The sequence below is a fragment of the Drosophila innubila genome, chromosome X, assembly GCF_004354385.1.
Source record: "Drosophila innubila isolate TH190305 chromosome X, UK_Dinn_1.0, whole genome shotgun sequence".
NCBI lineage: Eukaryota > Metazoa > Arthropoda > Insecta > Diptera > Drosophilidae > Drosophila > Drosophila innubila.
In genome coordinates, this window is record NC_047626.1 from 33,138,795 (window position 1) to 33,154,391 (window position 15,597).

The window sequence follows — 15,597 nt, forward strand, 5'->3', positions numbered from 1 at the left end:
ACAAATGTGGTACATAAATAACACTAGGCAACAGCCCAAAAATTAAACGAACGAAACCCACTTTATTTTGACCGATTTGGGGCCACAAACGACGAAAAACAATTTTTTTTTTTTTAATTGCAGAGTTTTTTTTAGAATTTTTACAAAATCTGGCTTTTTTTCTTACTTTTTTTTTAGAGGTGCGCCCACTTTTGTCATCATTACTTGTGAATTCAAAAAATTTTCTTAAAGTTATTGAATATATCCATATTTCATTTATACACAGTCTTAGATTTAAACCAGTAGTTTTAGAACTATAAATTTTTGAATTAAGACAATTATGATTTTTTGCTTTTTATAAATTTTTTTTATTTAAAATTCTAGGATTAGTCGAAGAAAAATTTATTACATTTTATTTTCTATTTTATTGACATAGCTGCATTAAATAACGCGTCGTTTAAGATATGATTATTAAAAATCTATTGAGAGACTGCTAGGGAATTAGCATATAAGCAATGCAACAAGTTTTACGCAAAGGTTGATTTTCGACTGATCGGTCCCATGGAAGCTATATGTTATAGTGGTCCGATTCCAACCAAATTTGGACAGGTTGTAAAGGACAATAAGAGGTTTATAATATGGAACAGATAACTCAAAAAACAAACAAGTTTTTCATACTAAAACTTGATTTTAGACCGATCGGTCCTATGACAGCTAAATGATATAGTGGACAGATTTGAACCAAAATTGGTTAAGATGTAAGGACAATATAGAATACACAGTTTGTGAGTTTGGTTTAAATATCTTAAAAAAAATAAATGAAATGTCATACTAAAGTTGGATTTTCGACTGATCGTTCCTACGGCAACTATATTGAAAAGTCAACCAATTTAAACCAAATTCGGTAGGGATATATAACACATTACCAGATATACAACCTGTTAGATTGGATGATATATGTTAAGAAACAGCATAAGTTTTCATACTAAAGGCTGATTCTGAACCGATCTCACCTGTGGTAGCTGTATGATATTGTAGACCAATTTGAACCAAATATGGTCAATATGTTGAAAATAACAACAAATTGATATTGTGTGAGATTGGTTAAGATACCTCCAAAGTCACAAAAAATGTTCATACTAAAGTTCATGCCGCTCCACAAGGAAGTCATCAAAGTCGACAAAAACATGCCTAGACACAAAAAAATATTATATCGTCGTTTCTCTATAGATTTTAATGAATCTTATCCTAAACGACGTGTAATTAATGCAGCTATGCAAGTAAAATATAAAGGAAAATGTAATAAACTTATTTTCGATTTTTCCTCAAATTTTAAATTAAAAAAAAAAACAAAAAAATTAGCTTACAAAAATCATAATTTTCTTAAATCAAAAATTGACCTCTTAAACTACTGGTTAACACCTTTAACTTTCTATTAATGAATTATAGAAAAAGTTTAGCTTTTGTAAGTCGGTTTTGGCATTCTCGAGTAATGATGACAAATGAGGGCGCACCTCTGAAAAAAAGTAATAAAAACAAGTGCGGCTACAGTAGGATACCCTGAGCCCAGGTACTTTTTTATCAGCAGCTATATAATATTCGGAACCGATTTGAACCAAATCTGGTTAGAATGTACAAAACCAACATTAATGCATCTTCTATCAGTTTGGTTAGGATGTCTTAAAAAAATACCAGCCCAGATGCATATTCTATTAGTTTAGTTCTGATATCTCAGCAAACAAAAACTTTTTTCATACTAAAAACTCATTTTCGAAGTATTGTTTCTATGGCAGCTTATGATTTAAAGGTCCGATCCAAAAATAAACCTTATACCCTTTTTTTGGTATAAAGACAAAGTTGATCTGGCTATGGTATCCAGGAACCTACATACCAAGTTTGAAGTCTCTAGTTCTTATTGTCTCTGAAATCGACGCGTTCAAACAGGCGAACAGACAGATCCTGATAAAGAATATATATACTTTGGGGGGTCTGCCACGCACCCTTCTGCCTGTTACATACATTCTGCCAAATACATTATACCCTTTTTTTCCCATTTTCAATAGGCCCAGGGTATAAAAGTTACACACGCGAAACTATGAACAACTTTCGGCTTTCTTAAGTCACTGTGTTTATCACTGCAGACTACGTTATTAATGCACCACTGAACTAATGTATCACTCGGTATTATATTAAACGCATTTAAAATTAATGAGAAATTGATAAATTGATACATCGCAAATCGTAATCGCTTGGAATCGATGTAGAGTGTGTCAAGAGTAGCCACAAACCACAACTTTGCTCAGCCTGCATTCTGGCAGCCCCCATTTTCCTCTCCCACTCTCTCCCTCTCGCGCAACAAATTCGAGCCTGCCAAATGCTACTGCAGTGCGCTCGAAATTTTATGATATTTTAAAGCGGAAAATGTTAAGTTTTTTTTTTACAATGATAATAAGCAGGTACTTATTATATATATGTGTGAGGAATCGGAAATATAAATAATTAAAATTATTATTTTGCAGCTTTCAGTGCTCGGCAAAGATGCAAAAGTAGTGCTGCAAAATGATCGCTTTTCCTCTCATGCAATTTCATTCATAGCAATCAGCTTCTGCCCGACTATATTGAAAATTGTGACGTCATAAGGACTTTTGCCATGCAAAAATACATATTTATATATTAACACAATTATATTTTAATCTAATTGTATATTTGTATATACATAAATTATACATCAACAATTTCATTACTCGGTACCCAAAAAAAATGGGTACTATTTCGTACTGTCTTTGTATGCGCCTTGCATATAAACGCATCATGCTGTCTCGCTCGCACGTTCAACTTGCCATGCAAATGTAATTATTGAATTTAATGTAATTGTGAAATATCTTCTCTATTTATGGGTCAATCGCTTTGAAATTTTCAGGGTCGTTTAATAGACTTACTTCCCACCTGATTGTTCAGTTAAGGAGTGATATCTTAAAAATTGAGCATGTAAATCACTTTGTGCGATTTGTGGGCGAAGAGGGCGTGGCATCCAAAATCGGAAACAAACTTGACCTGCGTATGGTATCCAGGAACCTACATAAGTCTCTAGCTCTTAAAGTCTCTGAGATCGAAGAGTTCAAACAAACGGACAGACAGACGGACAGATGGACAGGGCTAGATCGACTCGGCTGTTGATCCTGATCAAGAATATATATACTTTATGGGGTCTGCAAAGCCTCTTTCTGCCTGCCAAACACATTATACCAACGGTGGGCACGGAATTTGCAATCGTGAGCACTACAACAACATCTACAACAAACACAACTTTTGCAGTCATAAATTAAAGCAAAATGAACACATTTATGACTCTGTGCGTCGCGGCGAAAAATCAGTGTGGTTGTTGTTGGTTTTGACAAACCAAAACAATTATACACTAAAAGAAGTTCTAATTAATTTTTTTTGCAAGTCGAACGCTTATTATGTGGTAAAAATCAAAACGCATCATAAACCAACTCTACTTTTTCACACAGTGTGCAAGACGCTGCTGAAGTCATAAATCATAGCAAAATGAACACTTTTATGACCGTACGCGTCGCAGCCGAAACTCGAGCATTTGCTGTGTGTTTGTTGTTTATTTTTATTGGGGGTCATAAATGAGTTGCGCGCGGCGTCAAAAGTTGTTGTTGTTGTCTGAGTGTTCTGAGTAGCGCGAGCAAGGGCTTGCCCATCGCTGCATTATACCCTTTTTTGACCATTTTTAATAGGCTTAGGGTATAAAAAAGGGACAATATACTCTAAAAGGGTGCAAAAATTTCATACCAAATCATCACTTTCAAAAGAGCGTTTCTATGGCAGCTATATGATAGTGGTTCGATTCAAAAATAAAACAAACTTGATCTGCGTACGGTATCCAGGAACCTTTGCACCCAGTTTGAAGTCTCTAGCTCTTATATTCTCTGAGATCGATTCGTTCAAACAGACGGACGGACGGACAAAGAGACGGCCATGACGGTCATGGCAGACCAAAAAAAATTCCAAAATTTCTTAATTTTATTGGCACTACCTTATCATATCTTATTCGATAATTTTTTGTTATATATTTTCATCAAATAGATACGGATGTACCGAGTACCCAAAACCCGCTCTTCAAGCGCCGACTAACGCTTATCTCAACGGCACCACAACCGCGCTCTAAAACCACCACCTCATTCTCTGAAACAACGACTACTTATTTTGGTATTGAGGACGATGGCGATCAGGTGGCCAAATCGAGTATGCACTCTAGTCACTTTAACCAAATTCCGGAACAGGTGCGTCCACAAGTAAGCTATGAGACACTTGTAAGCAGCAGCATCGCTACCACCAAGTCTACACCCCCACCTTTCATGGTCAAAACCACGCGTAAGTCCTATTTGTTTTTACAGGCATGCTCAAAAAATTGTTAACAGCAAAAATGCAATTAATGAATGAATTGAATAATTATTAATAATACCTAATGCATAAAATGGCTTGTAATTGAAAATATGGGTAAAGGTTCGAAAAATTCAATTCTTGACATTTAAGGAACACCGACATTTTGAACGGTTGTTTTCAATATCAATTCTTATCAAAATCTCTCTCTAGAGATTTATGGAACATGCCTGATATTCGTTGATTTGAAAAAGGAATTAACTATTAATCATTCAGCAGGTCGTCAGTTGATACCACGTCCACGTCGACCACAATCTGGCACACCTATTCACGATGCAACAACTGCTTCAGTGACATCAGCATTTTCGCCGCCTGCATCCCGTCGTCAGCAGAGCCGTCGACGACCGCACAAATATATCGAAGTATACAAACGGCCGCCAAGCCAGTCGGAACTTGCCACTGCCAGTCGTCGGTTAAGTTCCGTTGCCCATGATCACCATAATAAGGACGAAACGAGCGTTACTCCACAATTGCATGGCCTTAATGGAAGGCCTTATCTTAAGCATCAGTCACAGTCTCAGGCTCGGTCAAAGTCTCAGACGCAGCCCGCAGTGATTGTTCATGATCAAGGCGTTATCGAATGCTTGGAGTTAGGCAATTTTCCGCATCCGCTTAGTTATCGCAAGTTCATATCCTGTGCCAAGCTCGTAGAGACCGGAGGCATTGTTGGCTGGGAGTACACCTGTCCCAAAGAACATGAATATGATAGCGTGAGTGGTATATGCACCCGTACGGCATCCATTGCTGCTAAGGTCTTTCGTGATTAATGCATCTGGTAGGGGTCAATGACTGAATACATGACTTTGCGGCCCAAATGTACAGTCCAGGTCCCGGGAAGTTATTTTGCATTTTGCATCTTCGTAAAACAATATTGATATTGTTATAGTTTTATTTTAGCTTATCGATCATTTCTGTCATGGCTACTCCAAAACCCCTACAAGATTTTCTAAATGCATTTAGCCACTTATTTGATTTTAAAACTTAATACTTTTTTGAAACCGCAGAAAACTTTTCTTTAGAACTATGGAGAGCAGTGCGATGAAAAGAAACATAATTGTTATATTCCAGCAAAAGTACTCTAACCCCAAAATACGAATTTATCTTTTTTGTACTGGCAGATATTAATATATCACTCATTCAATGACAGACTGTCATTCCTTAAAATACATGATTTTTGATTAAAGGGTGCAGAAATAATCTTAGTGTCCTATGTTAACTGTGAAAAAATTTCAAATTCATATTTTAAATACTTTTCATGTGATGTGATAACTATAAACTGGTTTTGAATTGAAAACTTTAAATGCGTGGCAGTAAATGAGCGATGTGTATCTGATAACCAATTTGCATGTGAATTATGTTTTATATTATGGTGTTTCTTATTTTTCGATTTCAAAATGTCAATTTCCTCCCCTTCCCCCAAAAAAAAGTTGGCATTGGATATTAGAAAAGTGCACAAAAAATGTCAAGCTCCTGAGATAAGTCCTTCTCGTGCCTTCACGATTTGGGCTCCATAATGATCACTCAGTCAATCAGTACAATCAGGAGTTTTATATACATATATAGAAGAATCCATACATTAAAGCTAGGAAGAAAAATATAAAACTCGTGTCGTTATAATATTATAAAATCGTACACCAGTTTTTTCGTGAAGGAAGGTTGGCATATGATTACCAAACATTTAAATATTTAGAGCCTTCGTGGTAGGTAAAGGACCTATTTTAGAGACTTGAAATTTTTATTTTATTTTATAAAAACTAAAAGACCTTAGAAATAAAATTTAAAATATTTCTTCATATAAAGAAAAAACACCCTAATGTATATTATATATATATATATATACCCTAATGTTACACTTTTGCGGCTCTGTCAACTTAGAAAAATAGAAATTTAAAATTAATATACATACTCGTACATCTGTAAACAGTTTGGTATGCAATTAAAAAAACATTCGGAAATTCCACCTGTTGGGCCGTCAATAAAGGTTTACATGAATATACATATGAGTAAACATATATTGTATTTGCTTTTTAGGGAAAAGATTAGTAAGAATGGGAATGTCAACCCTCACTTACCAGGGTGGAACGTTACTGTTACAACTGTTACGATCGGGCACCTGTTTACCATAATAAGATCACAAATCAAGCAACAATTTTAAAATTTTTTTTTAAGAATTTTGGACTCTTATCTGTGTTTAAGATTACAATCGAACTTTTTTAATTCTAAGGTCCCCCCATTCAGCTCCGTTTCGAGTGTGGGGAAAGGTGGGCAACCGCCCCGGGCGCTAAGATATTAGGGGTGCCGAAAATATGAAATTTTGTAATATTTCAAAAAGAGTTTGAACTTGGAAAAAAGTTGAGGGGTTGAGCTTGAAATTAACCCTCTAACAGGCAAAATCAAAATGGACTTTCAATCAAGTTGATATTTATTTAATAAATAGGTTAAATAAGCATAAGTTTTAAATTTTATAATTTTCCGTTGGTTGGAACGACCGTCGGGTGCAAAATACTGAAGACCGTCTGTAGACGGTCTTGTCGGTTTGAGCGGAAAAAATATGGCCGTTTGCTTGCATCACAAGGAAATATCGCACGCGACTTTTGGCAATTGCTTTTGCTATTTTTTGTTTCTTAAGTGTTTTTTGAATTGGTAATCACTTATATTACCATAATATTATGCAATTGACTTAAATTAAAGTGACTTTTTAAAAATATATCAATTTATAAGCAGTTTTAAATTAACAATTGCACAGGTATTTTTTTGAGTTAGATGTCTTAAAATATATCTATTCTTGTAATGGTAGTCCCAAAAAGAAGTTTGGGAGACTAATTTGTATTAATTGAGCATTTACTTACCAAAATACTGACTATATTCATCTTTTTCCTTTTTATACAACCAAATTGTAAAATGATTTGCATTTCCATATCTTGATCTGATGTCAGATGAACAGCTCTTTTCTGTGATTGCTAAGCCGGTTAAGTACAATTGCCCAAAAGTCCCATAATGCAAGAGAAGGAGTGGATTCTATCCCACAATATTGATGATATGAAGGTAACGACTCAATCTCCGAGCCTTAATCCAATATATCATCAACGTATGGATGTTAAGCAAAATGTCAGAGATGGCATGGACAGAAAATACGGTCCAATTATGGCAAGAAGAAGAAAATACTTTGTAAAATATTATAATCTTCATATGCCACGCTTTTATAGGATCTACAGACTCCAGATGTATCAAAATGATCCGGAAAACCGGTGGATATCCTTCCTATTAAATCTACGGACCTAAGTGTATACCCATAATGTGTTAAAACTGATGTAGGAATCGGTAATTCATTAACATCTATCTTTGTTCTTATTTTTCGCACAGCTGAATTTCGACTTAACACAACAAAGTTGATATTATGATAGATAAGGACATAACAGGATATGCATTCTTTTTGGATATAAATAGCTTAATATATGTACAATTATCACTGCGGACGGCAGCACGTAGGGTGCGAAAGGCGACTAACAATATATACAGCTAAGTTGGAAAATTTGCTACGACTGTCCGATCAGATCAAGTTATATATTGATCGAAAGGTTTAGTCCTAACTTACAAAATGGCATACTAAAACATTTTCTAATTCACCTTGGTCATGAGATACGGGGGTGTAAGTGGGAGGGAAAAAATTTGTATGATCGCAGCTTGGGGAGCCGTTGGGGCTTTTTGGTAAAATTATTTATTTTTTTTAAATTCTTATCAAAAATACGCGTCGATTGATACCTCGATGACCCAAATCCGTTAACTGGTTCAAAAGATAAATAAATTTTAAATTTTTAGTGTACTTCTCAAAATGAAATAAAAAGTTAGTTTCTTTGTTTGTCTGTTTGTATCAAAGCGCTAGAAAAGCTTAGATGTAATGATGGGGATTTATTCCTCTTTGAAAATCTAGAAGTGTTTGTTCTACGACTTTTTCAATTTCCCGCTAGTTTAGCGGGAAAACGCTAAATCCCGCTAAAATTGAAACATCAACAGTTTCCAAACCATAGAAGCTACAGATATGTTCTACACATTATTGGAAAGGTGTGCTTGAGAGCTTTTATGCGTACTTTAAAACTTTTCTGACAAAACGGCTCTAACGATATCTGTTGTCGAATTTTAATATGTTGTAATACGTACAATTTCGTTTTTTGGTATATGTAGCATATATTTTGGTTGAAGGGTTTGGAAGATATAACCTGTTAAGTGAATAAATACATTTTTCTATCGGTCGAAAATCATTTTTTAGTACGAAAAACTTTTTGGTTTTATGAAATATCTCAACCCAACTGATACACTATGCATTTAACTTGGTTTTATATATCCTGACCAAAGTTGGTTCAAATCGGACTACTATAACATATAGCTGTCATAGGACCGATCGGGTCAAAATTAGGTTTTAGTATGAAAAACTTGTTTGTTTAGTGAGATATTTTAAACAAATTGATAGCATTTGCATTTAAGTCAGTTTTAAAAATCCTGTCCGAAGTTAGTTGTTATCGGACCACTATATCATATAGTCAATCGGTCCAATATTTCTTGGTATGAAAAACTTTATTGTTTTACGAGATATCGTCACCAAACTAAAAGAATATGCATTTAAATTAGACTTATATATTCTGACCAAAGTTGGTTCTAATCGAACCACTATATCATATAGCTGTCTTAGCACCGATCGGGCGAAATCCAATTAATTTAAATTTTTATTTAAAATTTTTAGATTAAACTGAATTTTGTTCGTCACAAAATTGGATATCAGAAATTTTGGGGCTAGAAATTGCTTTCGTCACTAGACTTTTACCTCGTGTAGAGGTTTTTTTTGTGGGATAATAGTATTAAGACTTATTATAAAAATGTTTTTATAGCAATTTTTTTTATCGAGCTAAGTTTTCACATATGCTGCTCTTATTATTTCGCACACGTCTGTACGTATTTAATCGACTGTGCACTTTGACTGAGCCCTGTTAAACCAAATCAGCCAAAATCTTTGCCCTGGGTTCAACTTTTCGTCGCAACGGCGCACACTGGGGCAGGAGGCCGAAAAGCGTGGCAAAAATAATTTTTTTGATGAAAGCGTTCGAAATAAGTAATAATAACATTCGAGAGAGAAAGCTTACGAATCCAAAAGATTTTTGAAATCAGGTAAAAATTGTGGGCGTGACATCCTCTCAAAGTTGACCCATTTTTCAGTGCGCGCAAAAATGTGAAAATTTTATAAAAAATGCAAACTTAAAAACGGATTTGATGCCAAGTTATATGACCGATCTTTATGTTTTAGTTTTCATATGAAAAGTACATTCATTTCTTATTAAATACCGTAGAATTCTGTTTCTTCACTTGTTGACTTTTTATCCCAGGGATGTTTAAAAAAAAGCACTAAAATTAGGTTTTTTTTTGACTTTGATGGAATAGAACTAAAATTGGACTCATTTGGACTCGATCCCACTACCACAGGAGTCTTTGTTAATCAATTCTTTAACGAAATAACCCCGGTCTTTCATTCATCTGGGTGCGCCTAAGCACACTTTTAGTCGAAAAACTGAAGCAACCTCGCAATTTAATAGTGTGAGAAGAAGAAGAACGCAGTGCAATTTCATACGTTTTCGCTATGCCAGGCATCATACAAGACTTATCAAAAAAACAAAAATTTTTTTATTTTGAAATAAGCGTAACAAAACTTTTTTATATATTAACCAATGCCGTTTAAAGAATAAAAAAGTTTGAAATTTATATTTCGAACAAAAAATAAATAATTTTTTTTTTAATTTTACATGTAAAATATGCACTGAAAATATTTTTCAGCTTTGACCGAAAGCCCTGAATCAACCAGTAGGCCTATTACGCAGTAAGGACATTTTATTTTAAAGCTTATGAAGTTTTCTATCAAATGCTTTTTAAATTTTTAAAATATTTTCACTGGTTCAAAAGATATGATTTTTGCAACGTAAAATGAGGATCTGCCCCACTGTGCGGCGCTGCCCCCATTTTTTTTGACAGGTACTCATATTCCTCAATTTTATGACTTTTACTTTACAATTTACTTGTACTTACTATAGTGCCAACCATTTCACAACCACATTACAAAATTAATCAACCTACAAAATTCATTCGAACATTTGCTAAAAAGAACGTGTCTTCTGCATGCACTGCATATATTAAAATAGAAAGAAATTTTGGTATTTTTAAAAAAATCTGTATATCCGATGTTTTCCCCCGATCTTAACAGTTGATATGGTTTTAGAAAGCATAGAGATAGGGCTAACTATCTTTTGGGATTATATTACAGATATGTCAGATTTTACAAGTTTTTGACCGATTCCTCAAAATAGATCGTCGATGCGCAACCTGAGGATAACCTAAAAAAAAATTATTTTTTTTTACAGATATTGCTACATTGATACAGCGTTTTCGAAAATAAGTAAAAAGCCCAATTCACTCCACCCTACTGTATATGACAGATTGTCTAGCATATGAAACATATGAAGAAAACATTGAAAACATCGGCCCATAAACATTTAACATCATACCTGTTGCTAGTTTTTACAAACATATTTAGTTTGAAAAGCAAAAGGCAAAACAGTTTTTAAAAAATGCAAAATTTTATTTGATAACCAAGCAGAAACTTGGCATTCAATACAGAAGGAAATGCGTTTTGTTGTTTGATTAATTTAGTTTCGTGAGTTTGGTCTGATCATTTTAATTATGCGAAGTTCTTCTGTTCCTGTTGCTTCCATGACTCATGCGCGGAATGGTAGCCGTTCTGTGTATGGGCAGGGGTATTGCGGCCAAAAGGACTCTTCGAGTTGACCTGCAACATGTAGTCGCCACGGATGTCGTAACTGGTGGCAATGCCCATATAGGCGCGCTTGCCATAGCCGTTGTTTTGCTTGTACTCCTTGTAGGAGCTGGCGGCGACCGCAGGGAAGTTGCGCTCGTTACCTGGGCGAACGGACTCAGCAAAGTAGCGGGTGGCGCGCAGAGATGCCTCTACAACGTTGTCAGCACCGGGAACACCAGCGGCTGGGCCATTTGGATAGAAGTCAACATCGGCAAGGCGTGCTGGGGTACCCATACCGTAGGCAGACGTATGAATAGCATCAACAAAATCAGCATCACCACGGGCCAGTCCGCTCAGTTTGTTATCAGTCTCGGCGTATAGCTTAGAGGGGTCCAATCCAGTGATGCGGCGCAGCTTGTGTCCGGTTTGGCGGGTGTACTGGCGACCAGCGACACCGGCAACGTGAGCAGCGGGTCCCTGACCAATCAAATGGATAATTTCCTGGGGAATATTTACCTCGTTGATCAGCTGCACAAGACGATCACCAACGATTTCACCAATGCGCTCCACATTCAATGTTGCGTATTGTTCAAAGTCTTCAATAAGATCGCCTAGTGTTATGACCACCATATTGCCGGTCTTGGTGTCGTCCTTGTCTAGATTCTGCTTGCGGCGTTGGTTTTCCTTTTCCTCGCTGCTGCTCTTTTGCTCGTTGCTGTCGGATTGATCTTGATCGGCGTAGGGCTGGAGATTGTAACGCTGTTCATAGGCCTGCACCAACTTTCGGTTGGCTTTGCTCACGTGGTTCCAGCTCTGTGGCAGACCCTGAATGAAAATGGTCACCTCGTCGTTGCCAAAGTTAGATTGACGTTTCACGGTCTGTACAAAGGTATTCAAGTTAAATTCAATTTTCTGGCCACGCTCGCCAACAATGTAGCCTTTAATCTGGCTGGGCTCTGGGACATATTCGGGTTTGAAGACGCGGTTGAACTGCGACAAGTGATCTGCAAAGAGCAGAAAGTAAATTTGATTGAAGTATTAGCCGTCTGTCTATCAAGCTTAGATTACCATAACTTGGCTTACTTACACAATTTTTCCAACAGCTTAGCTCCATCATCAACGGTCATTTCCTCGAGACGACGCAGGGTCACATCCTTGAGCATTGGCAGTTGCTCAATCTCGCTTGGACTTACCCAGTTGCTGGGATCCTCGTAGTTATTCAGCGAGTTAGAGCGCTTTTGGTTGCCATTGTGGGGTGTGGCCAAAGTCGCGGCCATCAGGCACGCCATAACACACAAAGTGCGCAGAGGATTCATTGTCAGACGAGCCTTTCCTATTGTCGAGACACCGTAGCAAGCTTAACTGCATGTTGTTAGCTGAGCAACCAGCTATTTTATAGCTCCAGCTTGGTAGTGATGTCAACGACGCGTTCGCGACGTCGTTCATTGACCCTCAGTACACACGTGCCAGCTACCGGACGTACTGAGAAGCTTTTGGGTGCACGGTGCATTGCATCTAGCTCAGCAAATTTCGAAAGAGCACTTGAAATTCTTGACAACAGTACCCTGTAGTGAATTAAAAATCGACATGATCGATGATGATTGTGCGACTCGGCATTTTCCATCTTGATATTTTTTCGCTTTATCAGGGATCGTTGATTAACAACTGCTATCAGGGCGAAGTCAGCAATTAATGCTGCCGATTTGACAACACTTATGTGCCGTTTGTTTCAACACAATGAATTTCAGCGGGACAATGTACATCTTGTGTAACTGCAATAAAAATAGACATAATCATTGAAGAATCTGTATGCACCAATGTTCAAATAAAGCGTATGCAATGCAGCTATGATTATAGGCTCTACTTATTTGAGTAAATATTTTTAGTTTATTGTTTTAATTCTTAAAACTGGATACTTTTTGAAACTGTTATTAGAGATGCGCATACAATTGTCATTCTTATTCAGAAATGTCAAGATTGATTAAATAAACTTAAGATTTAGTATGAAAAATGCTCTTATATTTAAATATATATCAACAAAACTCATAAATTGTGTGTTTTGTGTTAGCTTATACTTCCTAAGCTAGTACAAAGAAAATCTAACCAATGTATCAAATAATTGCTTCGCACGCGGTGTGGTGCTTTATGATATAGAAAACCGATGTGAACCAAATTTGTCCAGGATGTATAGCACCAACTTGAATTCATATTCTATCAGTTTAGTTAAGATATCTTAAAAAAAAAACAAAAAAAAACTATTTCATACTAAAACTTGATTTTCAAAAGGTCCAATCCAAAAATAAAAACAAAATTAATGAGGAACCTACATACCAAGCTTAAAGTCTCTAGCTCTTATAGTCTCTAAGAGCGACGCGTTCAAGCAGACGGACGGACGGACAGGACTAGATCGAAAAAATTAAATTTTGTCAACAAAGAGTTGCTAATGTTCACAAAAAAAATTGACTAAAATGTATTGTTATTTTTGTATTTGTTTTTAAAGTTGATCCCAAAGTGTTAGTATTATATTTGATAAGTGGGAAAATAACAATATTTTTGTGCTTTATCGCTTGTAAATTAAATACAAAAATATTCAGTTATTTTTCCCGCCAAAAAATGTAAGTTGTGTGACCCTGCGATCATGTCAGCTGCTTAGTCTCTTATTCGATTGCTTGTGAATGGCAAATTGGTTTGAATTCATTTGTAAAGTGCTTAAGTGAAGAAAGAAAATTCAAAAGATGCCCCTTGCAAGATTGCTGGCCAATGATTTCTTGCGGAGAGAACAGTTGGCCAAGGAAAGAATCGATCGCAGGTTTCTTTGAAGCTCATCGGATCCACTGGCGACTGCTGACAGCACGTATGCGTTTCTTATGTTGATTTTGTACAAAGACAGAAAAATAATAGCTATTCTTATTTTGAACAGATTTCGATCTAACTACCGTGTCGACAAGGAGACATTTAAGATGCTTTTTAATTTAATCGAAGACATGCCATCTCTTTCTCACTTTTTGTAAGCACCCCAGCTCTTCTTTTTACTAAAAACATTCACACATACCACAAACTCTGCAATAGTTGCCTCTTAATAAAAAATTGAAGTGCTGCATACCTTTTTTTAATTAACACCAACTCTTCACTGCTTAGAGCTGCAATTTAGTCAACTTAAACTAATATTTTTTATGTTCATTTAATATAAAAAAAATGCAATATTTTGATATTTAAGACTCTGAATAATTTTAAATTGATTCCAGAACTAAGTGGTGTCTCGCTTGCTCGGGGCAGTTTTGTACGTTACAAGTGATTGACATATTGCACTAGAGATTGTATAGACATTTTGTAGAATTAAATATCATGAATCAAAACCTTTGTAATATGAAATGTGTTAATACAGATATTGATAAAATTGAATGACCTTTCCAAAGCCGTAACACTTTTTATGCATAACAAGCTTCATATTAGTAAACTTGATCAAATCTCCGACCAAAATGATGGAGATATAAAAATCATCTTGAACTCGGGTCTGTGTCACCTAAAATCTGCTATTCATTTTTGGTTGGTTTTCGGTTGGTTTCGATTTCTGTGGCACTCATCATTAAAGCTTGATTTTCGACTGAACATTTCTATGGCATCTATATAATATAATGGTCCGATTTGAACAAATTTTGGTCAAGAAGTTTTTCATACTAAAACTTCGTTTTTAACCTATCGTTCCTATGGCCGCTATATGAAATAAATGGGCGACCCAAAAATAAAAACAAACTTGATCTCCACCGCCTTTGTGATCTGCGTGCCAAATTTGGTTGCTCTTACTCTTATAGTCTCTGAGATCTAGGCGCTCACAATGACGGACGGGAGGACAGTCGGACAGTCTGATCAAGAAGATATATATTTTGTAGGGTCAAAGATGCTTCATTCTCCCTGTTACACACATTCAAACGAACACAATATACCCTTTTACTTATTTTTTAAGTAACCATTTATCTTGCAACTGGGAGCTGTCTCAAAAATCAAAAAAATACCTAATGGGTAATGAATACACAAATCCTACGCAACAAATATGACGCGATTAAGATATATAATATATGTTCGATTATAGGCTTACATTGTAATCATAAGTTGTGCTGATACTATTCGATTCGAAATGTTATCAAATAATTTACTTTGTGGTCGGTGCTTGGGGCCAAACTTGACATGAAACTATGTTAGCTAGCTTATGTATGTGTGTTATTAAAATTAGCAAATGAATAGGTATTTGTATTTTAGTAAGTGCAACAAGTGCTGGTAAATTGCAACGCAGCAGAAATTGCACAAGTGCTTAATAGTCTGACTATGCAGAATATGAATGCGATGGGCACTATAAAAACTCAATCCCAAAA

General features: G+C 35.8%; 2 protein-coding genes across 2 annotated transcripts in view; one reads left to right on the forward strand and one right to left on the reverse strand.

Annotated features, from left to right (window-relative positions):
* The window catches only part of LOC117793014 (serine-rich adhesin for platelets), a 50,114-nt gene extending 43,671 nt beyond the window's left edge, over positions 1-6,443 (forward strand). The window contains exons 11-12 of the mRNA XM_034633384.1: positions 4,075-4,362; positions 4,651-6,443. Coding sequence (XP_034489275.1) covers positions 4,075-4,362; positions 4,651-5,198 — 836 coding nt within the window. The 3' untranslated portion in view covers positions 5,199-6,443. The remainder of the gene's footprint in view (positions 1-4,074; positions 4,363-4,650) is intronic.
* A 4,586-nt stretch (positions 6,444-11,029) lies between these two features.
* LOC117782740 (vitellogenin-2) lies at positions 11,030-12,573 on the reverse strand. Its single transcript, XM_034619774.1, has 2 exons — positions 12,315-12,573; positions 11,030-12,231 (listed from the first exon to the last, which is right to left on the reverse strand). The coding sequence occupies exons 1-2, from the start codon at positions 12,541-12,543 to the stop codon at positions 11,150-11,152; spliced, it is 1,311 nt and encodes a 436-aa protein (XP_034475665.1). The 5' UTR covers positions 12,544-12,573; the 3' UTR covers positions 11,030-11,149.
* Between the last annotated feature and the right edge of the window lie 3,024 nt (positions 12,574-15,597).

Coding starts and splice junctions, on each gene's coding strand:
- LOC117782740 (XM_034619774.1), bottom strand. CDS start 12,543: ATGAATCCTCTGCGCACTTTGTGTGTTATGGCGTGCCTGATGGCCGCG. Junction 12,232..12,314: donor TAAGCTGTTGGAAAAATTGT/GTAAGTAAGCCA, acceptor TGCTCTTTGCAG/ATCACTTGTCGCAGTTCAAC.